The sequence below is a fragment of the Bos javanicus genome, chromosome 5, assembly GCF_032452875.1.
Source record: "Bos javanicus breed banteng chromosome 5, ARS-OSU_banteng_1.0, whole genome shotgun sequence".
NCBI classification, from domain to species: domain Eukaryota; kingdom Metazoa; phylum Chordata; class Mammalia; order Artiodactyla; family Bovidae; genus Bos; species Bos javanicus.
In genome coordinates this window covers 6,364,340-6,390,146 of record NC_083872.1, presented here as the reverse complement: position 1 = coordinate 6,390,146, position 25,807 = coordinate 6,364,340, and the positions used below count along the sequence as shown (strand labels likewise).

Sequence of the window (25,807 nt, the reverse complement as noted above, 5' to 3'; positions counted from 1 at the left end):
TCCTGTTCTGTTGTTAAAATAATATGTGAATATAAATACAGTGAAGTAGCCATTTTATTAGTCTAATAAATGCATTGATATACATTTATCTGAAGCCAAAACCACACTGGAGAAATTGAATAGTCTTGTTCTTATGAAAATAAAGGAAGATATTATCTTTTTTCCATTCATAATTATATTTTTAGAAAATCTTTGTTCTTTTATACATATATTTAGATCTTTGAAATAATTAATGTTAATTCATTAATATTAAGAATTGCCTATGTTTATTACTCTGAATAAATATTTTTAGAATTTTTAAGCTGAATTATGTAACTTCGATTTGCTTTACTCTAAAGTTTCAAATTCTAGTAAGTTTCATTTAAAATTCCATGTTAGATTTAATAAGATTTTTTTTCCCCTCCTCAATTTTAAAATTGCCTGATCTTGCTCTGTACCAAAGATGGAGAAGGAAACAAAAAGATTTCTTTTTCATATTACCAAAAAAAAAAAGTTTGGCAAAATCATTGAATTAAGAAAATAGAATGGATTTGTTTTAGCTAATATAAATCAAATAAATGGTCTCACTGATATGTTAGAAGTGATTTTTAAATGCTTCAGGCACTGATACTGCTGGTAACTTTTTAAGCACTGTTCTATGAATGATTATTTGTACATTTTTATATAGGCTTTATTGGACTCAGGACAAATGGTTGTAGAGAACAGTTAATGCTACTTGTCCACAAAAATAGACAGAGCTTCAATAAAATGGGCACTGCTCCACTTATGGCGGCCACACGAATCTCAGCATTAGCATTTCTCTGATTATACCCGTACAACACTAACTTGCTAACTGCTTTTGGCATAGTGCTATATTGGCTTCCCTGGTGGCTAGGATGGTAAGGAATCTGCCTGCGATATAGGCGATCTGGGTTCGGTACTTGGGTCCGGAAGGTCCCCTGGAGAAGGGAATGGCAGCCCACTCCAGTATTCTTGCCTGGAGAATCCCATGAGGAGCCTGGCAGGCTATAGTCCATGGGCTCTCAACAAGTTGGACACCACTGAGTGACTAACACGAATACATAGTGCTGTATTAATGTTACATGATTGGGAAGATGTGAGCATATATCCCAATGCACTCATATTTATCCTTTTAGAATTTCTGTAACAGTAGTCAGTGCCAATGATAATATTAAGGATCAATGTTAATTGAATATATACTGTGCACAAATGCTATGCTAATTGCTTTCTAGGCATCCTTATTTAATTCTCACAGTAAGCACATTATTAGATTTTTTTTTAAAAGTCTGTCCTTCAATTCAGATTCATTTCCCTAGTCTTCTTTTATCACCAATTCTGGAGTTGTTTTCCAGTTTGACAAGGGGCATGAAAAGTATGTTGGGTTGGTTCTTTGTTAGAAAACAACTAACTGAAATAAACATTCTGTGAGCACTGAATTCATTCCAAGTGAATGAGCAGAGGTAAGAGGTATTTATCTTAAGTTGATGGGTTCAGGGAAAGACACCAGTACCTCTGTAAGCCTTGATTTATTCTAAAGAATTACTAGAGATGACCCCTTAGTAGTCTTTAAACTATAATAGTTTAAAACTGTATGTTGAATCTAGGTTTCTTGCACTGATATACATCAAATATTGTATAATGTATATTTGAAATTGAATAACTTATGTGTATTTGCTTTTTATTGCCTGTATATGTTCAAATGTGGTAATACTGAAATAATGACTATGTTTTTAAAGGTTTTGAAAGAGGAAAGGAAGACATTTCTCAAAATAAGGATGAATCTTCACTTTCTATGTCAAAGAGCAAGGTAAGCATATTGTCCTCAAGTATATGATCATAATATTTTTCTAATATTTAAGATGAGTGGACTAACACCAAAATCTTACCAGATTTTTACAGGATGTGTTCATGTTGGTATATCTAAACCAGGTAGTATTTATGAGAAAAGGAACATTCCCCTGGGGCTGGTTTAGGAGCGTTGGTTATTCGGAAATACAGCCGATTGGTAATCAGGCTTCTCTCCTGAGTGATACTGTTGTGGTATGTCTGCCACAGCACACATCTCAGACTTAAGTCTGAGGCTTCCATCTGGAGAAACAGTCAGGTTTCTTTTTTTTTTTTTTTAAGTTTTAAGTGTTTTGGGTTCATTCAAATGACTATCAAAAACATGTACATTTTAACAGTTAAAGACCAAATATCTTTTACTATAGCAGCATGCAACTGAAAGACAGTTTCTTAGAATAAGACAGAGTTCCCTAAATTAGTAGTTTTCAAATTGGGTACTTGTATATACTCTTGGGCTTCCCTAGTAGCTCAAATGGTAAAGCATCTGACTGCAATGCAGGAGACCCGGGTTCGATCCCTGGGTCGGGAAGATCCCCTGGAGAAGGAAATGGCAACTCACTCCAGTATCCTTGCCTGGAAAATCCCATGGACAGAAGAGCCTGGCAGGCTGTACAGTCCATGGGGTCACAAAGAGTCGGACACGACTGAGCAACTAACACATATATTCTTAGGTCTGTTGAGAATTTTTTCTCTAAGAGTACTATTCAAATTTGAGAAGTACTGGATGATGCATAGGCTTTCCTATGGGTTTGTAATTCACTAGATTTTCTATAATTTGTTCATGGATTTGACTTTTGACTTATTTCTGGTCAGGTTTAGTAGCAGAAGAAGCTTTTTTGTTTATGGACTCAAACTTCAATAACTGTAAGAAAATCTGTTTCTTAAGCTAGTGAATTCTCTGCTGTTCTTAGAATAGGCTTTGCTTGTAAAACCAGACATTTTTTGTTCTATTCTTGAGAGTGGTTGAGTCAGAGGATTCCATGATGTTTTATACAAATTTTATTCACATTTAACTTTTCATTACATAAAAGTCCATCCTATATTTAATATGGGTAAAAGTATATAAGGAGAGTTTAGTGTCATACTTTGATGTATAAAATACAAAGAGAAACACATGAGAAATGCCTTAATCATTTTATATAAGATGCATAATTAACAAGGCTTCCCTGGTGGCTCAGAGGTTAAAGCATCTGCCTGCAATGCAGGAGACCTGGGTTCGATCCCTGGGTCGGGAAGATTCCCCTGGAGAAGGAAATGGCAACCCACTCCAGTATTCTTGCCTGGAGAATCCCATGGACAGAGGAGCCTGGCGGGCTACACAGTCCACAGGGTCGCAAAGAGTCGGACACGACTGAGTGACTTCACTTTCACTTTCACTTAACAAGGAGGTAGTTTGTCTTGGTTCTGCCATGGTTCGAAATGCAGTGAAATTTATGGAATTTTAAAAACCTATTTTCAAGCAGTTAATACGAGCATTGGTGAATGTATGTTTAATTGGTATTCCTACTCAGAAGCCTAAACTCCGGCCCTGCCTGCCACAGCCTCCTAGTCTCTAAACAGGAGAATGAGGGAGGAGCGGAAGGGGTCGGAAGGAGAGGGAGCATGGAAAGGGAAGCAGTGCGGATTAATGAAAAACAAGGAAACTAGACTGCACCTTGAGTGTAATAGCACCGAATTGTATATGAACTTTAAGTAAAATTAGAAATTTGGTTCCTCAGTTGCACAAGCCACATCTCAATAACTCACTAGCCATATGTGGCTAGTGGCTACCATATTTAACCACTCAGATATAGAATATTGCTGTTATTCAGAAAGGTCTACTGGACACCAAGCACCGACTACCTTAAGGTTAAAAAAGTGACTTTGAATCTTGATTGTCATACGTTGCCTATGATTTCTTAGATGCTAACTAGTTTGTATTAAGAGCTTGCTAAGTGTCATTTTAACTCTTAACAATACTAGAAGACAGGTATTATTGGCCCCATTTTATAAATGAAGCTTAGAGAAGTTAGATAGCTCTCCAAGGGTCAAAGTGTTAGAGCTAGAATTCACAGTGGCTTCAGTTTCCTTCTCTGTACAAGGGAGATAAAATCTAACTCACAGATTGTGATACTGTAAGTGCCTGACAAAGTACCTGGTTAATAATAGGTATTTGAGAACTCATTTTTCTTCCTTTGAATAAAGAGCTACAGTGAATGAATGGGCTTCTTGGTGTGGTAACTATTTAGTGTAAGTAAAATTGTACTCGTTCTGTTTTCCAAGAGCTGAATCTTATTGATTCTTAATCTCAGTTTATTCTGTTACCTTAAGAGATACAGTCACTAGCTTGTCTTTGAATAGTTTAACATATATCCTACTGTATTACTTTTTGGAAGAATCCTAAAATGTATGCATTTATATCAAGCCTTATTTTCATGGAATTATGAAGATTTTGTTCTTACCCAAGTAACTTTGGAAAACAAAATCTTGTTATTCCTTCTATGATTGATCTGTATAACTGAGGCCATTAAATAATTTTAACTTTATACTTTTATGAATTTGATGCAAAAAGCATCAATACTGTCATTTAGGTCATTGATTTTGCAGTTAAGTGTTATTTCTTAAAAATACATAATTGAGACCAATAGGCACAACCCTTCTTTACCTCAGCCCCCACCATTTTAGAAATAAAAGCAGTTCCTGTTTCTTATGCATCCTGTAAATGAGTGAATTGAAGAAGGCAGTTAATCAGATCATCTCTTCTTCCTTTTAGCATTTTTAAATAAATTTTTAATTGTCTATCTCAATGTAAGGAATTACGAGCATGAATAATATTTCTAGTGGGATAAAAGGAATCCTGTTACAAAGATAAGGAGTTTCTGAGCTGAGATCTTTTGACTTGATTCTCCAGTCATCAGTCTCCTTGCCTGTAGGTTTGCTAAGTCATGTATCACTTGCTGTAAAAAATATGTTTACCTGGATATTAAAAAAAATACCTTTCCAAATCAAAATATCTGATAGAATCATAGTAACATCATAATTGCTATTATTCTTATGTCTACAGTATTTTAGTTTTCAAAGCAAGTTGAAAGTATTCCAGTTATGTTAATGTTCCATTTATCTGAAGATTATATTTCTGTCAACACTTGCAGTCTAGGAGATAGTCACAAATCTGAAACTATTCAATACATATCAAGTACTGTGTTAAACACGTGTACACTGCCTCATTACCAAAGCAGCGCTAGGAGTTAGTAGGAATATCCTTATTTTATAAATAAGGCAATTAAGACTGGAAGAGAATATCTTCCCATAGTCACACAGCCCATAATGTGTCGTCATTAAGACAGTGGTCAGTAAGGTTATCAAAGAAGGAAACTTAGTTTAATAAAATATTTCCAATAAAAACAGTTTATGATTCTTGATATTTAAAAGATAACTTGTTGGTTCATGAGACTTAGTATTACGTTGAAAAGAATATAGAACTTGGTCACTGGATTTCTTTTCTTTCCCCCAAACTAGCTACACTGTTTGGCAGGATTTTTTGAAGTACGTGTGCTGTCATTTAGCAAGCTCTTGGTGTAGCCATTTGGCCTACTGGTCCCTTAGATACCAGAATCATTTAGGAACCTCCAAGCCAGTCTTGCCATGTCTAGGGAAATAGATTTCCTGTTGTTCATAAAGACAAGTCTTAAATTTGAGTCTGAGATTCTATATGAATAGTTGTAAAAAGATGAGCAATAAATGTGGTGAGAGGGCTAAGAGCATGAGACTGAGAATTAGGCACACACCAGAGTCCAAATCCCAGATCATCTGTTTATGGCTCTGTGACTTTGGAAAGTTATTTAATCTGTTAGTCTTAGTTTCCTGATTAGCAGAAGAAGAAACGACTACTGTCTCATAAGGTGGCTTTTAGGATTAAAAGAGGCAGAACACATAAAGTATTTATTACAGTACTTGGTAAAGAGTCAAACAACCGTTCATTTTCACTAACTTTTAAGTTAACACTATGGAAATTCTTTACTTAATAATATCTAAAAAGTACATTATAATATACATTTTCCTATTAAGCTGTGGGACATAGAAACCATTATATTCCTCTGACAGTAGCTGTGTCATGTTTGAGTTTCCAGCAGCAAGGAGAGGACAGAGACCTATTAGGCTTGATGACTTTTGTGAAATGGTTTTGATATCACAGTATATCTTGTCATCATGGAAGTAAGCCGTGTAATGTTTCAAGTGCAGTTCTCAAAGGAGTAACTTTAACAAAAATTTAATTAGGTTAATCCCCACCTTCTACATTGAGTGTAGTTTACAGTTCCCTTCCAGTTCAGCCACTTATTTTACCATCAGCATAATAGTTCGTATTTTGTACTAAATAGCAGAGGCATTTTTAAGAGAGATGAACAGCAAATGCTAGTTTCATTTTGATAATTCCGAAGGTATTCATTGAGCCCTTGCTTTACTAAGTTACTTCCAGACAAGAGTACTGGAGTGGGGTGCCATTGCCTTCTCCCCTAAGTTACTTCAGTTGTGTCCAACTCTTCACGACCTTATGGCCCATAGCCTGCCAGGCTCCTCTGTCCATAGGATCCTCCAGACAAGAATACTGGAGTGGGTTGCCATGCCCTTCTCCAGGGGTTCTTCCTGACCCAGGGATCAAATCCAGGTCTCTTAAGTCTCCTGTATTAGCAAGTGGGTTCTTACCACTCACGCCACCTGCAAAGCCCAAATTACCCCAGGTGCTATCTGGCTGCAATGGTTGAATAAGCATGGTCCTTGTGTTCATAGATCTTAAAATTGAGTGAGGGAGTTTATTTCCCAATGTTCTTCCTCCTTGATCACATCTAGTGATATTATACAGATCTGGCCATTTAAACACTTGAAAGCTACCATTTAAATCAAGTCCCATATACTTTCTTGGCCCTAGGAGTAATGCTGTGAACTTGAAGTACCTTCTACCTTGTCTAACAATAGATAAAAATGAAATTCATAGGACAGTGAAGGATTATGTTCAATTTTATTGTTCCAGTATTTATAGAAGCAGCTTTTAGTTTTATATTCTTCTACTCTGGTAGAAGAAAGTAGTCTCCTTGAAAGAGGACTGGATTAACAGCACTAGGTTCTGATCCCTGCTATTGATTGATTATTTAGAAAATCAATGTCCATGAGCCTCCCTTTCATGATTTGTAAAATGGAGATAAAACCACTTGTTATGCCTGTTTTTCAAGATTCTTACAAGGATCAAACTGAAATATCAAGTATAAGCAAAATCAGAAAACAAGTTTGAGGCGTTAATATTTATTTTTCGAGGCACTGGATAGTTAGAAAGAAGTGCTGGGAATTCTGTTTTTTAAACACTATACAAATGAGGGTATTTCAGTTCTAGTTCCTGAAGATGTTTGTATTTACTCCCTTTGAAGAAGGAGTAGTAACAGGGCAGTGTTTGCAGCAATTTGCTAGTTTTTTGGGTTTTAGAATATTTCAGTCTAAAAAATTACACTGCTTTGGATATGCTTGCCTTGAGAATTATTTTGTATAAAATAACTATATTCTTTAGAAGTATTCTGAAAAACAGAACGCTGCTGCTGCTGCTAAGTCACATCAGTCGTGTCCGACTCTGTGCGACTCCATAGACGGCAGCCCACCAGGCTCCCCCGTCCCTGGGATTCTCCAGGCAAGAACACTGGAGTGGGTTGCTATTTCCTTCTCCAATGCATGAAAGTAAAAAGTGAAAGTGAAGTCACTCAGTCGTGTCGGACTCTTAGCGACCCCATGGACCACAGCCCACCAGGCTCCTCCATCCATGGGATTTTCCAGGCAAGAGTACTGGAGTGGGGTGCCATTGCCTTCTCCGAAAACAGAATGCAGAGAATTTCAAATGATCTTGTTTAACCTTACGTTGTACGCTGATTTACTGACAAGTTTTTATTTTTGTGTTTCTGTGGCTTTAATGTGGATTAGTTTTCAAACCCAAATACTGTATAAGAAAAATCAGTATTTGAAAATTGATATTTGCCTAAAATCACAGTAATGAATGGGAAGGTCACAAACATAATTTGAATATCAGTTTTATGTGCCATGTGTATGTGGAGAATAAGTGGCAATTTTAATTATTATTTCTCTTTTCTTCCTGTCTGTGTGGTTTCAGTCTGAATCTAAACTTTATAATGGCTCAGAGAAAGACAGTTCAGCTTCAAGCAAGCTTACAAAAAAGGAATCTCTCAAGGTTAGTTTCCACAGTTATTTTATAACTAATGTTACGCTTTACCTGTGCTTTTGAAAGTAGGCTAATAAAGAAGTATTTGTATTCCTAAAGGAAAAAAAAAAAACTGTTAATGTTTGTGTTTGCGTGGCATGCTGGAGTCAGCTGAAAAGGCTTTCTGATGACGTCCCAGCGCTGCTCTGCCCTCCGTGGGATGGGGGCTGAGGACGGGATGTCTGCACAGTTGGGCCTGAGTCCAGCACATCGCTGTGCTGTGGAACTCCTGATGGGAAGCTCTCTGCCCTTTGAACTTAGAGTTTCCTGACTGCTAGGTCATGGGCTGAATTTGGTCCACAGGTAGATACATTTTGTTTGACCTACACAATGTTTTAAAAATTTGAGCCAACAATTACAGGTCCAGGCTTTTAGCTTCCCTTAAGAAATAGGTAATACCGGACTTGCCTTCCAGAATGGCCACAGACCCTGGAGCTTAAGGAGCTCGTGCTTTCTGATTGATTCTTGATTCCCATACAGTCTGTTTTGCCACCCCCCTCCTCTTTTCCATATCTGATCCCATATGTATTTACATTTATAATCATATATTAAATCTGTTAATTCGCTTATGCACATTAATAAAGACCAAAGTCTAAATTTTTTTTGACTGTATAATTATTAAAATTTTGTTGTGTGTATGTAGTCTCTTTACCATTAAGTGCAACTAGGAAAATTTTGTGTTTTACTTTAAGAAAAATCACTGATAGGTTATCTTCTATTCATAAGCAATGCAAAGTAATAAATAATAAGGCTGCCCCACTGCTGCTTTCCCAGATTATCTCAGAAGTGACTTAGGAAGGGTAAAACTTTGATAATTTGAATGTATTAATTTCACTGTTGTGGTTTCTTAATTATTTATATCTTATGTATTAGTGTCAGGAAAGAGAGCAAGATTGTCCATCCTAAGTAGTTATAGCATTGTTTGTGGTATGAAAAACTGACAACAGAGTAGATTACCATCAGCCAGAGAGTATATTAAGAAACATTACAGAAGCAGTATAGCATGGTGGTTCAGACATGTCTTTTAGAGCCGGTCTGCTTCTGTTTGCATTCTGCTTCCACGACTTACTTAGCGATGTGACACTGAGCAGTTTACTCTCTGGGTATCAAGTTTTCTCATCTAGGGAATAAGGATAATTATAGTCTTACTCCTCAAGGTTATTGTAAGTATTAAATGTGGTAGTACATGTAAAGTGCTAACAGTAGGGACAGGTACACAGAAGGTGTCCAGTAAATGTTACCTCTTATTGTTTTATTCATAGGAAGAATCTTTGTAGCAGTTAAAAGAATGAGGTAGGCAAGGAATGGAAATAGAGTTGAAATACTCCAAGAAATATTGGAGAACCTTTTTTTATGTGTTAGAAAAAGCAAAAGCAAACACAAAAGCTATGTATTTGAAAAGACCTGAGTGTATAGTGTTTCCTCAACGTTACAGTGTTTTCCTGAAGGTTAACAGTGATCAATTCTGGGGATCAGAATAGGAGAGGGTATATTAAAAATGGTTTTTAGCTTTTGTTGTTTGCAATTTTTACCATGAGTTCATATTCATGTATTGTGTAACTTTAAAAGGGTTAAAATTCTTTAAAAAAAAAAAAAAAAAGCTCTTCTGTCCTAAGATGCTAGAATTCTAAAAGAGGTTTAAATTTTTATTTTGTAAAATTTTTACGTTCCATAAAGTTAAAAAATTGAAAAGAAATTGCCTGTTTCTAATGAAGTTTTTTATTTTTCTATTATTTATGTAAAATAGGTACAAAAGAAAAATTACCGAGAAGAAAAGAAAAGAGCCACAAAGGAGTTACTCAGTACAATCACAGATCCTTCTGTTATTGTTATGGCTGATTGGTTGAAGGTCAGTTTGTATTGTCTTGAATTCAAATTGCTGGATATTTACCAACTGGCATAGGAAAGCCCAGAGTGCACCTGCCTAAAAGCTTGCGAGACAAAAACAACTCTAGGATGATTTTTTTCACTGACGAAGAAGCCATTAATTGTATCCCAGAAGGTCTGTGTTCCAATCTTAACAGAGAGCAGGAACCTTAATGTTGGCTCTCTTGACAGCAACATCAAATATGGATAGCAGTGCTTTTAAAAAGCTTTGTAATATATATGACAGGACATAGTCCAATCAATGTGAAGTGAAGAAATGTTCTGTTTGCTGTTCAAATTCTCATTTAGTATGGTTGTAGACTTGGTGTATATGCATTTTGATGAAGATATGAGACAAAATTAGTGTAAAAGTTGTCATTTGAAAAGCTTTAATTTTTCAAAAAAACATACATATTGCTATTTCCATATCTTATTCTTTTAGCCTCTGGGTATTCCTACTTATTTTTATTTCCATTTCTATCATCCTAGTCACTCTATTCTCTGTATCACTGTTATTTGTAGGATATTTGGTAGGAATTTTTTAGACTAATGCTAACTTTGAGAATGATTTTGTAAGACCCTGACTCCCAGAACGTTTCAGTACCTGGCTTTCACCTAAAAATCACCCCAGCCCTGAAAAGCTTTTCTCTTTCCCCAAGGGTAGGTACAGCCTTCAAACTAAAATCTTTGTGAGATCTGTCAGGAAAGTTCTCTTACCAAAATGGGAGTCTAGTGATAATTTCCTTGATAGTTGAAGTAATACTGAGGTCTTCTTGCATGTTATTCTGAAAACACCTTTGGACTTATATTGGCTCTACTTACTAAGTGTTTAAGCTCCAGATCTTGGTACCAAGAAAGTATATTTTAATGGCCCCTGACCTGGCCAGGAAGGTTAGGATTATTTTGAAACTGTTGATGTGATGCAGTCTCCCACTAGAATTTAAGTTCCTTAGAAGTAGCAGCCGGACAAGGCAATGGCACCCCATTCCAGTACTCTTGCCTGGCAAATCCCATGGATGGAGGAGCCTCATAGGCTGCAGTCCATGGGGTCGCAAAGAGTCAGACACGACTGAGCAACTTCACTTTCACTTTTTACTTTCACACATTGGAGAAGTAAATGGCAGGCAACTCCAGTGTTCTTGCCTGGAGAATCCCAGGGACGGGGGAGCCTGGTGGGCTGCTGTCTCTGGGGTCACACAGAGTTGGACACGACTGAAGTGACTTAGCAGCAGCAGCAGCAGAAGTAGCAGCCATGCTGTTTCCACATTTATTTGTAGTGCTGGCTAATTAGTAGCTTAACAAATATACATCTAGTGAATTTTAAATGTACATTTTTTGAAAATTTTAGATTAAAACACCCTGTTTGCCTCTATTCATTTAGTATCTTGTGAAGCAGAAAAACAGACCTTTATTTCTGAAAATAAACTTATCTTTTTGTAGATTCGTGGCACCCTAAAGAGCTGGACCAAACTGTGGTGTGTGTTGAAACCTGGTGTGCTACTGATCTATAAAACCCAGAAAAACGGTCAATGGGTAGGAACAGTCCTTCTGAATGCCTGTGAGATCATTGAACGTCCATCAAAAAAGGATGGCTTTTGTTTTAAACTTTTCCATCCTTTGGAGCAGTCTATTTGGGCAGTGAAGGTAAGTAAGCACTTGTTACCCAGGCAAAAATAAGGATGACAATCTGTAAGTAGAACTCAGCTAAATCAGTGAGTGACCGCCTAGCGGTTGCTGTCCTCTGCTAGGGCTTTGTTTCTGTCTGCAGTCACATTGTTCCTCCTTCCGTCTCTGCCCACAATGAAATGTGCACCAAAGTGCTTAGTTTATTTTACCTTTAAGATCAGACTTAAAAATTTCTCCGGAAAATGTTTCCCACATTTATTTTGTACCCTTTTCTCTCTTGCCTGTGTGGATTGTTTGTACTCTTTTTTTAGTTTGCAGTTAGGAGCTTTGCCTTGTAATATTGTATCTGGTTTACTGTGACTGTTTTTCTCTTGATCAATTTGTCAGACTCCCTAGAACAGAAGCTGCCTTTTCTTTTGGTGGTCTTTCCTGCAGGGATGTAAACTTGGGACTGGAAGCCTGTAAACAGGAGTGGTCTTATTTACTCTTAAGAGGCAGCTTTCTTGGAAGATGGAGCTCTAACGCTTTTATAACTGAAAAGCATGACTGTGGTCACTCCTATGAATAGGAACAGAATAATGTTTGTAAATTTCTACTTTGTGTTAGGGACTCTTCAGCATACTATATGGAATCTTTTTTTTTAATTCTTCTACCTGTAAGGAGGATGCAAATTTCTCTTATTACCCAGATAAAGAGATTGAGGCCTAAAGAAGTTACTTAAGTAATTTTTCTTGGAGTCATACTAGATTGAAACCAGGCAATTTGACTCATGGCCCTACTCTATAGTGGTTCTAGGACCTGGACCATAAATTATAAAGCCATTTGAAAACACCCAGGGGATACTGTAGGATTTGTTGAAATCATATTGATTTGTTTCTACTTTTTTCATTTTAAATGTTCCTCCTTACTTTCTGATGTATATGCTTCTTAAAATCCATTTATTCTTTGATCTGACAACTTAAAAAATTATTTTTCCCCAGACCTAGTAAAAGTTCATTTCTCTCTTTCTTATATTTCCAGCTGTTTATTTAGGCTTCCAGAAATTTAGTATTTCTTAGCTAGTAGTTTTTGTAGTGTGGAAATTCTCCATTAAATTAAAATTTGGTCTAGTATGTTAAATTTTAGGCTTTTTTAAAATATGTAAACCATCTGCAGAGATAATATTAAGTGTTAACTATAAATTCAGTTTTCTGGTAAGGAAGTTAAGTTTGGTGGAAGAGGAAAGCTTTCCTGACTACTTGACATTTGCTCTCAAGAAGCATGAAATTAACGCTTGCTTGCTTTTAAAAATTATACTCCATGCCTTACTTAGTTTATTATAGGTAATAATGAATAATATAAACTTGAGATCTCATAATACTATACACCATTTATTTTGTTATTTTGCTTTTTAAGGGTCCAAAAGGTGAAGCAGTTGGATCCATAACTCAGCCCTTACCTAGCAGTTATTTGATCATCCGAGCCACTTCAGAGTCAGACGGTAAATAGAAATAATGGGTTGGATTTCGATCCTCATTTTTTTTTTTTTTTTTTTCCGATCCTCATTTTTAAGGGTTTATTTCATATATGACTGTGTTTTCCTTTGGGAAATTTGTCTTTGGTATGGAATTTCAATAAAGGTATTATAATCATAAATTATTTAGAACACTGAATATTTATATCATCAACTTGGTTGACAAACAGGGCAATCTGATAGAAAGGAAGCATTGTATAATTGAGTGATACATCAGCAGCCTGGAGTTTCCGCCTCATCTTTCATGACATATCTGGTCTCTGTGGAATTCATTGTTTTGTCATTTTAGAAGCACATTTAATCATATTTATACTTTATCATTCAATATTAACATGAGACACCATGTGCATTATTTTTCTTTACGTAAGACATTCAAATGCGAGCTCCTCTTATGTACTTTATTACTTAATATTTCCTTCCTGAGACAAACATAGGGAGGCTTTAACTTATATGAGAGCAAGGTATCTTTCAAACCTTAATAACTGATAATGGATTTTTCCCCCCAACTTTTATGTTTTATAGTTTAGACCATCTTAGCTTAGGAAGTCATGTAACCTTCTAAAGTTTCCTTTCACTAGATGATTATTTTTTAAATTAAAATATCATATGCATGCATTTTCATTATGAAAATGATTTATTTGGCCGATTTTTTAGTATATCTTGAAACAAATATATATGACTTCTTAGAGCAATTAGCATTTTTTTCTGCTAATACTGTTCTGAATTTTAGTTTCAAAAATAGTAGGAGAGGAGGACTAAATTGGGAGTTTGGGATCGACATGTACACACTCCTATATTTAAAAAGGATAACAAACAAGGACCTACTGAATAGCACAGGGAACTCTGCTCAACGATCTATAACAACCTAAATGGGAAAAGGTTTTGAAAAAGAAGAGATATTTGTATATGTCTAACTAAATCACTTTGTTGTACACTGGAAACACAACACTGTAAACCAACTATATAGTCCAATATAAAATAAAATTTTAAAAAATATAGTCAACCACACATTAAAAAATTAAGTTGTTAATGTTTCTCCTGACTAATATGACAATAACATTATTTGTACAGGCATTTTTCTGACTTAAAATTGAGGTGCTAAACCTGGGATAGATGTCTTATCAACAACAAAATATTATTTTAGTTTGTTTCCTAGTAGAAACGTAATTCTTAGGTATATTTTATGTACCTTTTTGGTACCTTCAAATTATACTATTAGAAACTTTTAAAAATTAAGTACACTTATTTTAGATTAAGTGTATTTCCTAATGTGCATTAATGCTATTTATTTACCAGTGGTTTCTAGATATTTAGAATGCAAAAAGCATTTATTATGCTGAAGAATTGCATTAAGAAATCCTGGAAGGATTTTATGTTCTTTTTTGTTTGTTTGTTTGTTTGTTTAATTTAATTTAATTTTTAAAAAATTTTTTTTTAATTTTTTAATTTTTTTTTTAAATTTCAGGTATACACGTGCTCCCCATCCTGAACCCTCCTCCCTCCCCCCTCCCCATACCATCCCCCTGGGCCGTCCCAGCGCACCAGCCCCAAGCATCCAGCATCGTGCACTGAACCTGGACTGGCATCTCGTTTCATACATGACATTTCACATGTTTCAATGCCATTCTCCCAAATCTTCCCACCCTCTCCCTCTCCCACAGAGTCCATAAGACTGTTCTATACATCAGTGTCTCTTTTGCTGTCTCGTATACAGGGTTATCGTTACCATCTTTCTAAATTCCATATATATGCGTTAGTATACTGTATTTATGTTTTTCCTTCTGGCTTACTTCACTCTGTATAATAGGCTCCAGTTTCATCCACCTCATTAGAACTGATTCAAATGTATTCTTTTTAATGGCTGAGTAATACTCCATTGTGTATATGTACCACAGCTTTCTTATCCATTCATCTGCTGATGGGCATCTAGGTTGCTTCCATGTCCTGGCTATTATAAACAGTGCTGCGATGAACATTGGGGTACACGTGTCTCTTTCCCTTCTGGTTTCCTCAGTGTGTATGCCCAGCAGTGGATTACAGTGCATGTTTCTGAGAGAAGTAATATGTTCAGAAGTTAACTGTGATAAATTATGTTGGTGCTAGTTTTTCTAGTTCCTTGAGTTACACTGCTTGTGAATCTGCATTCTTCTAGGAAGGTGCTGGATGGATGCTTTGGAGTTGGCTTTGAAATGTTCTAGTCTTCTTAAACGTACGATGATCAGGGAAGGAAAAGAACATGACCTGAGCATCTCATCAGAGAGCACGCATGTGACTTTGTATGGCTTATTACGTGCTAACAATCTCCACAGTGGTGACAATTTCCAGTAAGTAGATATTGCCACTAATATGGTGATTATTTTCAAGACTGTGTTACTCACTAGGTCAGTCGGCAGGCGGAGAATTTTTGTATTGTATTTAGGACCGAAACTCATCTGCTTTAGACCCCTTTGTGCGCTTGCTCAGTCACTCAGTCGTGTCTGACCCTTTGCAACCCCGTGGACCGCAACCCACCAGGCTCCTCTGCCATGGGCTCTTTCAGGCAAGAATGCTGGAGTGGGTTACCATTTCCTACTCCATTAAACCCCTGTGGCCTGGTTTAAAATTTGTTTAGTTGCTATGATGAAGTGTAGAAAGTTCTTTGATTCCAACTAATGTGACTTACTTGTTCTTTCCTAAATACAACCATACTAGCAATCTTGTCTTTGTGTACAGTGTTCCCTCCATTAAGAACAATTTCTAGTCCTCCTTGCTTTTTTTCTATCATACTCCTGTGTTTTCTTCAAGGCCAATCTCAATTTCAAATATTATATGTGAAGCCTTTCTTGCTTCATAAAAATGAGATGTAATTCATCCTTCTATTGCTGTTCTATAACAGTATTTTTTTTGTTTTGTTTTAAATGGGACTTGGCTTATTGTACCTGGTGTTTGTGGAATTCTTCTGTTACATGGTATTTCAAGTTTGAACTGTATATTTTTGGTTTTTTTTTTTCCCCTGAAGCATTTGTTGTAGTTAATAGTAAAAAAAATTTTCTCCAAGGAAAGAAGAGGTTCAGAGGTTTGTTGTGGTTCAGATCTCTTCTGTTGCTTTGCAAGAGAAATAGACCTCCCCGTTTCCTCCCTGGCCCCAACCCTTGGCTTCTCTGTAGTCACTTACTGATATCAGCTTTGAGGTTATTCTCAAAGTGAAGCTGCTGCTCTCCTCTCCTCCCTGTAATCGGAACTGAACTTTTTTCTTCATTTTCTTTTAACTATTTTTCTTTACTCTGTTTTAAAACTACTGTTACCTGATCTTTTACAAGCTTTCTTTGTAGATCTATTAATGTAACCTATAGCTTTATTTTTGGAAAAGGAAATGGTAACCCACTCTAATGTTCTTGCCCGTAAAATCCCATGGATAGAGGAGCCTGGCGGGCTACAGTCCATAGGGTCACAAAGAGTCAGACACACCTGAAGTGACTGAGCAGCGTAGCTTTATTTTATCCTTGTATAGGAGCCTGAATGAGATAGGATGTCGGGGAGGGAGGTGCAACTTATACAGGAATGGATTTTTGAGGGGGCCTCTTCCCCTGGTGTTATTGAATACCAGGTAATCCTTAAATACTCTTATGTGGGGATCTTAAAAATTCATCTGCTCCACATATATATTCATTAAAAAAATTTGAGTCTCTTTTCCTTGTATGTAATTGGATAATATAAATATTGGACATGTTGAAGAAGCAGTGGTTTCTGGACATGTAGATGGTCAGCCGAGCATTTAAAAGCAAGCACGGGAAATCATCAAATAGAAGTGATGAAGTCTTGAAACTGGATAGCTTGCCAAAGGGGAAGAGAGGATAAAACAAAAAAGAAAATAAAAACCACACTGTGAGGGGTAAAGGAGAGACTAAATGGTAAGAAAGCAAAGACAGAAATTTTAGACTTAATGTTTTTTAAAAACATGTGATTGTAAAGGATAAGAAAGGAAATAGCAAGTATTCTTAAAAAGTGAATTTGTATTAGGAGTTCTCTGATTAAAATCTAAACATAGGAAGATTTTTAAAAATAGACACAAAAGTAAGAATCAAACGGCACTTCTAGGGCCTGTTTTTATCTCAGCATTATTCAAGTATCAGTCATATATAATGGCACCATGTAGTCATTTGTAAAGAGCTTTATAAAATTTTTATACAAATGAAACACATAGGTACTTTCTCAAATAAGAAATTTCTAAAAAATTTTGATTCTGGAAATGATTTGTTTCATTATTTCATTTTTACGCAGACTAGCAACCCTAATCATGTAAGTAAGAATAAGGTTGGGTATTAGCAGCTTAACAATTTTAGGCTGAAAGTTCATTTCCTTAAGCTGAAATTTCCATTTCTAATTCTTCCTGGATTTTTTTCCAGGGTTAAACTTATCAATCAAGTATTAAATCAACATAATTGCCTCATATGTTTTCTCCTTTATTTTTGGAATTACTATGAGTGAATTTGGAGACCTTTACAGGTAGAAAATCATAATTCGTGTTCACTTGAAAATCTGGTGGTTTTGACCTGAAGTTTTTCTCTAGACCAGAAGTGATAGGTTGATTCAAACATTCAAGTGATGTTTATAAAACTAAGAAAAAAGTCTAGCAAGAAATAGTCTAAAATTTTTGTTTTGAAAAATTTAGACCTAAAGGATAGAGAAGCAAAGAGCTCAGAGTGTCATCTTTTAATATTTTCCAAGTTTTAGTTTCTCTACGCCCCCAATTATCTGTGAAGTGAGAATAATCATTTTACTTATCTCATAGGGCATTTTTACAATTAAGTAAGTTAAACTGTATATATAAAACACTTAGAATGGTGTCCAGCACATAGTAAATTCTCAGTAAGTGTTACATATCATTCTTACTTAAAAATTAAATATTCTTAACCTCCTTTATCCTTCCTGCTAATAATTCTTTCCCTTAAGGTTAAATGATAGTGAAATTGAACGACAGCATTTTAAGGACCAAGATATGTATTCTGATAAATCTGATAAAGAAAATGATCAAGAGCATGATGAGTCTGACAATGAGGTGTTGGGGAAAAGTGAAGAAAGTGACACAGACACATCAGAAAGGCAGGATGACTCATACATTGAGCCTGAGCCTGTTGAGCCTTTAAAGGAGACTACCTACACTGAGCAGAGCCATGAAGAACTCGGAGAGGTAACAGCTTGTGATTTTCAAGGATTTTTATTTTCTATGAATTTATAGATGTAATTGAAGATATTTGTATAACCTATTGCTTATTTTCCTAAAAGAGAATAGTATGCATATAATACTTATTTTAAACCACTAAATATATATACTCATACAAATGCCAATGTAGTATATTGAATTTAAAGTTTATATTTTCTTCAGGTTTTCTTTTGAAATAAGATACTCCTTGATATTATTGCCAGATACAAAGTAAACTGCAGGGAAGTGTGAATTTATAACTTTCTTGTTGCTAATGCATAGAAGTAAACATAGTCTAAATAGAGTATGATATTTTTTGTAATGGATTCTTTGAAAATATCATTCACTTTAGTGTCTCTTGCAACTACCCTTTTACTGAATTTTATAGCTATTGACTAATTGCCTAATGGATTGTTTTCACATTTTGAGAATGCTTGGAATAATCCTATAGTGAATTATTTTTTTCTGCACTAGCTGTCTTATCTACATACATATCTATGCTTCTGAAATAAATACGGTATTTCAGTATTATTTGTTAATTGCAAAAGGCAGGGGAAGCATCGCAAACAGAAACTGTGTCTGAAGAAAATAAAAGCCTTATCTGGACTTTGCTGAAACAAGTTCGTCCTGGCATGGATCTATCCAGGGTGGTCCTGCCTACATTTATTTTGGAACCCCGTTCTTTCCTGGATAAACTTTCAGATTACTACTATCATGCAGATTTCCTGTCTGAGTAAGTAAATTCTCATTTCTTAAAAGATGCTTCGTGGTTTTAGAGATTTTTCAGAGTGCTGTTTTCAGTTGTTGGCTTCCCAGGTGGCTTAGACAGTAACGTGTCTGCCTGCAATGCGGGAAACCTGGGTTCGATCCCTGGGTCGGGAAGATCCCCTGAAGAAGGAAATGGCAGCCCACTCCAGTACTCTTGCCTGGAGAATCCCATGGACAGAGGAGCCTGGTGGGCTGTCCATGGGGTCGCAGAGTGTCAGACATGTTATGCTGTACCAAAATCAAGCTCTGATGAGATCCTGTTCTCTCTTCTCCACCACTAGTATAGTTGACCTTAATAAGAAGTAAGTTTAATGCTTTGCTGTGATGTTTCTATTTATGAGGTCAAATGGGGTGATCGCAAGCTTGAGGAAGACAGGAATTCTGCCTCTGCCTTGACAGCACTGCCATCACAGGCTCCCTGACCCGTGTGCTAACCCAGCACAGGGAGAGCTGGTTGGCGTTCTGTGTTCTCCTCACCTGAGTCCTCGTGCAGGTCCTGTGCTGGGGCTTCTGCTTGTGTCTGTGCTATCCTCTCTGTACGCAATAAGGCGTGTGCAGCTTATTGCATCTGGAACACCCTGCCAATTGCTGGCTCATGGCATAAATCCCCACTCCCTTTGTTTTTCTTCCTGCCAGCTGATCCTGGGTGTAATTCTGAAAAAGGCAGGCCTGAAGGAGGTAGAGGAGGATCTGCCTGCCTCCTTCCCAGCAGTTTCTTGAAGAACCATACTTTTCAAGGTTCCACCTGCTGCCCCCATTCCAGCAGCAGTTTCAAGGCGCTGTGTTTTCTGAGATACAAGGTTCTGGCCTTGTGACCGGATTTTTAGATTCTTCATCAGTATCTTTATTCAGTTTATTAGTGAATTAGTTTATTAATGAATATTGCAAGGAAAAAAAGCATAAGCTGATTCAAAGGATAATTGATAAAACTGTGGGAGATTTTTGCAAATTAAATCATACATGAAGTGTTAAGCTCCCTAAAATAAAAAGAGTTCTTAACTAGTGAATGAAAATGATCAATAACTTAATAGAAAAAAGAATGGAAGAAATGACCAGGAAGTTTAAAAATGAAGTATAGGAACAAGGAATTCTGCAGGCAAGAATACTGTAAGTGGGTAGCCATTCCCTTCTCCAGGGGATCTTTCCAACCCAGGGATCGATCCCAGGTCTCTTGCACTGCAGGCAGATTCTTAAGGCTTCCCTGGTGGCTCAGGTGGTAAAGAATCTGCCTTCAATGCATAAGACCCAGGTTCACTCCCTGGGTTAGGAAGATCCCCTGGAGAAGGGAATGGCTACCCACTCCAGTACTCTTGCTGTCTGAGAATCCCACAGGCAGAGGAGCCTGGTGGGCTACCGTCTATGGGGTCACACAGAGTTGGACACGACTGAGTGATAACACACACAATAGAGACACTTCCTTAAACATGTAATCTTAACTTTAAATAAGAAAAGTGCAAATTCAAACCATAGTAAGATCTATTTTTTCATCCATCTCATTGACCAAAAATCTAAATTTTCTTGTACCTCAGTTCTCCTTTTTTTATCTACCTAGAAACTTATCTCTCTCAAAATATGAGGCAGGTTCCGATGAATCACAATAAGATCTTCAGAGATGCCCATTTCCCCAAATTGAGAGATTGCACTTCAGGCAACACAAAGTATTGGGGAGGCTGTGAGGGGCAGCAGGCGCTCATAGACTGCTGCTGGCTCATCCAGACTTGCACGGTGCCTTTGAAAGAAACCTGGCAGTATTTACCAAAATTATGTCAGTGCATTCAGTCCTTTGTCCAGTAATCCTACATCTGAGAATAACTCCTACAGATACAAGTCTACATATACAAAATGATACACATACAAAATTGTGGCAGCAGGGCTTGAAATAGCAAAAGATTACATAACTCAAGTGTCCAGCCACAGTTGACTGGTTAAGTAATGTATGGTATATCCACACTAAGGAAGAGCTTATCACACTAAGACTGATTTAGAGGGATCATCAGGATTTTATGTGTGTGTGTATGTTAAAAAAAAATAAAAGCAAAGTACGAAAGTACAAAGGAATGCATTGTTTCCTCTCCCTTTTAAAGAAAAAGGCTATATATTATATTTACTTCTTTATGCTCTAAGAAAACTGTGCATAAAAAGAAACATTTTTAAAAGAAAGTTGCCTATGGTAGGTTAAGTAGGAAGAACATGGAGCCATGGGGCAATGGCAAGACTGTATACTTTTTTATATTGCTTTGGAGTTTGAACTATGTATTCTACATGCATGTAAAGTTTTAAATAAATTTCATAATAAGAGAATTTAAAGCAAGAAAAGAAGAGCACAATCAGAGGGAAAACTCCCGAAAAGTTCAATGACTTTAAGTTGCACAGTTGTCAGCAAGCCTAGGCCTAGCCTCCTCCATCTCATACTTTATCTCAAAAATCACTATATTGGACCTTTAGACATGCTTAAAGGGAGTAGTATAAATAGTTAAATTGCTATGTTTGTGTGTGTGTGTGTATGTATATGTATGAAACTTCTCAGATTGACTTCTGAAAAACAACACAATCAGTGTTTTACTATTTCCAGCAATAGCAGAAGGGCAAGGGGACAGGTGAGTCATAGCTTCTAAAACTGTCTCTTTAAAATGAAAATTGTTCTTTATCTATTAAATTAGTAGTTATTAAATAACTCTGGAAAATCAGTTGGTAGCAAATAGGGGAGATTCAAGTCTAAAGATGGGATTAAAACCTTTTTGATTGATATAAGTTATTTTGTCTTCCATATTGGTGATTTGAAACTTCTGCATTTTATACTAGGGACTAAAAGGGACATAGTCATGTGCTTCAGAGAGGCAATTTCATGGAAGAGGCTGATGTACTATAGCGCTCACCAGCTACTATTGATCGCTTCTAATTAACATCACCAGCTGAAAATAGGCTAGATCAAGTGCACGTGGTCCTTTTCTGACAAAAGGACCAAAGACTTCTAATGAAATCATTAGCAAGACTGCTTGGCCATTGCTTCATCATTGCAAATGCTAGGGATCATGCAGTGTGTGAATCTCAGAATCTATTTTTATTTTTTTCAATCACAATTTCAAATAGAACTCTAGCAATATCTAGGGTTCTATAGAACCCGAGTTGAGAAACCTTGGTTTAGAGACTTTTCAAAAACTACTTGAGCAGAGGCTGGGGCAATATATCAAATAATAAGAAAAATGGGGAGAAAAATAACTAGATTATGCAAAATGACTCTTGCATACTGATTGACATGGTTACTTTTACCATCTGTTTTAAATATGAATTGTGTACTTTCCTATCATTTCATATTCAGTTGTTGGCTTCATTAATATTAGGGAGACTTAGTGATATGTTCTATAAAATTTTTGCATGTTGTCATTTTGTTTTTTAGGGCTGCTCTTGAAGAAAATCCTTATTTCCGTTTGAAGAAAGTAGTGAAGTGGTATTTGTCAGGATTCTATAAAAAGCCAAAGGTAGTGTTTATGTTTTACTTTCTTTAGCCTTATATATTTTGGGGGGGTTATCTTAGATTATTTATGAATAATTACTTTGCAAGCCCTCTTTCAGTTAGCAAAATTTCAAAAAACTTGTTTAGACCTATATTCTGATTGAAGTCATTTAGTTTTATTTCATGTCATTATAATTTTATAAGGATAATTCTCAGATGATACAGTTAAGCCCATCTTGACTGGTTTAAGTTAGTACTTTGAATCTTCCATGTTTATAATTTGAAACTTGTATGTTTTTTACTAGGGACTGAAGAAACCTTATAATCCTATACTTGGTGAGACTTTCCGTTGTTTGTGGATTCATCCCAGAACAAACAGCAAAACTTTTTATATTGCTGAACAGGTATTAGAAATGCTTGTTATAGAAGGAAAACTGATTTGGAAGTTAAGATTTTTTTTAGAGAAAATATTAACTCAGTAAACTCACTGTTGATTAACCTTTCTTATTAGTGAACATTTGATAAGCATTTAACCTCTTAATACTGACAACTACTAAATACCATACTCTTACACTCATAGAATCCTGTAATCAAAATGAGTCTTTATTTTTCTTGCTTTGCTGTTTGTTTGTTTGTTTGTTTTTGTGGCTGGATACTTCAGTGGTTCTCCAATTCCTGAGTCAAATTTAAAGCCATTTCTCTAACATTCAGGGTCTTCTGTATCTTTATAAATTTATCTTACATTGCTGGCCTTTTGGGGCTTCCCTGGTGGCTGAGCTGGTAAAGAATCTGCCTGCAATGTGGGAGACCTGAGTTCGATCCCTGGTTTGGGAAGATCCCCTGGAGAAGGGAACAGCTACCCACTCCAGTATTCTGGCCTGGAGAATTCCATGGACCATTTAGTCCATGGGGTCACTGAGTCAGATACCACTGAGCGACTTGCACTCACCTGCCTTTGTAAGCACTCCACAGTAGTCTAATCTGTGCATTCACAATTAGATAACCTGATATTGCACTTTTTTGCCTCATTATTTTTAAATTTAATTCTCCAACCCTATTTCTTCGCAGATATTCATGTAAATAAATTCTGGCCTGCTTACCTTTAATATAGGGAATGTAAGGAGGATGAGAATACAATGTGTTATTTGAGAAACCTTCATCTTCCCAATAAATTTTGATGTACTCCTCAGATTGAAAGCACTTTATCTGTATTAGTTTTTTAAATGATTGCATTTTAGTTTGCTGTAATTCTTCACTAAGTTGAAAAGCTTGAGAAGTGATTAATTTTACCTTTGGCTCATTTTAGAAACCTTAAGATGTATATGTATCAAAATATTAATTATTAAAATGACACATTTGTTAACGCTTTTGTTAGCTTCTTAGGTCTATTCAGTAATCTACATGAAGAGTAGGCACTGTATTAGTTATTCATTGTTGTGTAACAAATTCAAAACTCAGCGGCGTAAGACAACAAGCACTTACTACTTCGTATAATAAGGTTAGGGATCTGAGAGCTGTTTAGCTGGGTGGTTCTGGCTCAGGATCTCTCCTGAGGTTGAGGTCAGGATGTCAGCCAGCTTTGCAATCTTCTGAAGGCTTCTGCTTCCAAGGTCATCGCATGGCTTTTGCAAGGAGGTCAGTACCTTATCACATGGGCCTGTCCATAGTTGTTCACAACATGGAAGCTGGCTGTTCAGAGCTAATGATTTGAGAGAGACGTGCACACACTAAGATACACGCTGCCTTATAGCCCAGTTTCAGAGGTAACATACTATGACTTCCACACAAACTGACCCGGGAGCTCGTCTACTGCTGTGGACACCAGGAGGTGGGTTTCCTTGAGACACATCTTGGAGATTGGTTCCTACACTCATCAGTATTTAATTTTACTGTTAAATACTTACCAAATATTTCTTTTAATTCATTATTAGAATATACTTCTAAGACTTGAGCTTTGCATAATATCACAGTAATTTGCTTAGAATTATTATATTTTCATGTATGTTTCCTGTATCCAATAGGTGTCTCATCATCCACCAATATCTGCCTTTTATGTCAGTAACCGAAAAGATGGATTTTGCCTTAGTGGTAGTATCCTGGCCAAGTCCAAGTTCTACGGTGAGTCTACCCATGTCTCAACCTATACCCTTTTCTGGGATGTAGTATTTTCTGGTGAGCTTTAATATAGACAATGTCTTGTACTGTTTTCAGCAAGGGATTGTGTGTCATTTTAAGTAACAGTTTTACTTGGATAATGCCTTTTTGTTTTTGTTGTTTTTCTTTGCTCATTCATAAATAGAGGTTTCATCTATGTGTAAATTTACTGCAAACACCACTTATCAAAAGACAGAATAATGACTGTCCACTGTAGCTCGCCATTTTGGCCCACAATATATTTCTTTTGCCTTTAGCTCTACTAAGATTTTTTGTTTCATCTCACTGTACCTGAGAGGTTGATCTTTTGATTTAGTCTTTGACTAGAGAGAGAGAGAATCTAAATATAGTTAGAATACTTGTCCAGAGTCCAATATTGAAAGTAATGATATTTTTACCTTGAGTCAAGTAACATACTACTAAAAACTTTTGTAAAAGAAAAAAAAAGGAAAATAAAGAAATATGTACAGTAGGATCTTAATCTAAGACCTGTGACAATTCAAACAAGCAGAGCATCGCTTGATGCTTTTTGTTTGGCTTTTGAGTTTGATTTTTTTTGCCTAGTTTTATATTCTGCTTGTTTCAGAGTGTGATCATTTTCTTTTGAAAGTGCATGTATTTGAGTTTTTCCCCACTGTACCCTTCATCTCTTCATGTCCCTTCCCTGGCTATAGTGTAGATAGCTTTTGTGAATGTGTGTTCTACCCTTGTAGAATTTTTATTGAGTACCAGCTACACTTTCCAGGATTACTTGCAGCTAGCCTTCTTTTTTTCAGTGTTATAGTGAATATAGTTGTGTATATCAGAGCTATCTGTTCCTTTGTAATTTGAAAGAATTTACTAAGTTCAGACTTTGTAGGGGCAATTTTTTTTGTAACTTCTTCATTTCTTCTTTGGTTATTGACATCCTCATATAAAAACTTCTTGCTTGGAGAGTTTGATAATTTATTTTGTTTTAGGAATTGGTGCATTTTCTTGAATCTAAATTAAGCTAAATTTAATGACATCTGGGCAGAGTGTATTCCTCTTAACAAGTAGCCTCTTGACATTTTGATGTACTAAATTATCAGTTTTTCCTTTGATGGTTTTTGCTTTTGATGTCACAGAAAAATCCTTTCTCACTTCAGCTTATGTAATAATTCACTTATATATTCTTATACTTTT

At 36.1% G+C, this 25,807-nt stretch overlaps 1 protein-coding gene across 7 annotated transcripts in view; it reads left to right on the top strand.

Moving 5' to 3' along the window:
- OSBPL8 (oxysterol binding protein like 8) overlaps positions 1-25,807 on the top strand; it is a 166,368-nt gene that overhangs the window by 118,660 nt on the left and 21,901 nt on the right. For all 7 annotated transcript variants that reach the window (XM_061415563.1, XM_061415561.1, XM_061415562.1 and 4 more), the window contains 11 exons: positions 1,737-1,807; positions 7,973-8,050; positions 9,828-9,929; positions 11,387-11,590; positions 12,968-13,052; positions 15,238-15,409; positions 18,018-18,255; positions 18,816-19,000; positions 22,433-22,514; positions 22,795-22,893; positions 24,511-24,607. In XM_061415563.1, coding sequence (XP_061271547.1) covers positions 1,737-1,807; positions 7,973-8,050; positions 9,828-9,929; positions 11,387-11,590; positions 12,968-13,052; positions 15,238-15,409; positions 18,018-18,255; positions 18,816-19,000; positions 22,433-22,514; positions 22,795-22,893; positions 24,511-24,607 — 1,413 coding nt within the window. The remainder of the gene's footprint in view (positions 1-1,736; positions 1,808-7,972; positions 8,051-9,827; positions 9,930-11,386; positions 11,591-12,967; positions 13,053-15,237; positions 15,410-18,017; positions 18,256-18,815; positions 19,001-22,432; positions 22,515-22,794; positions 22,894-24,510; positions 24,608-25,807) is intronic.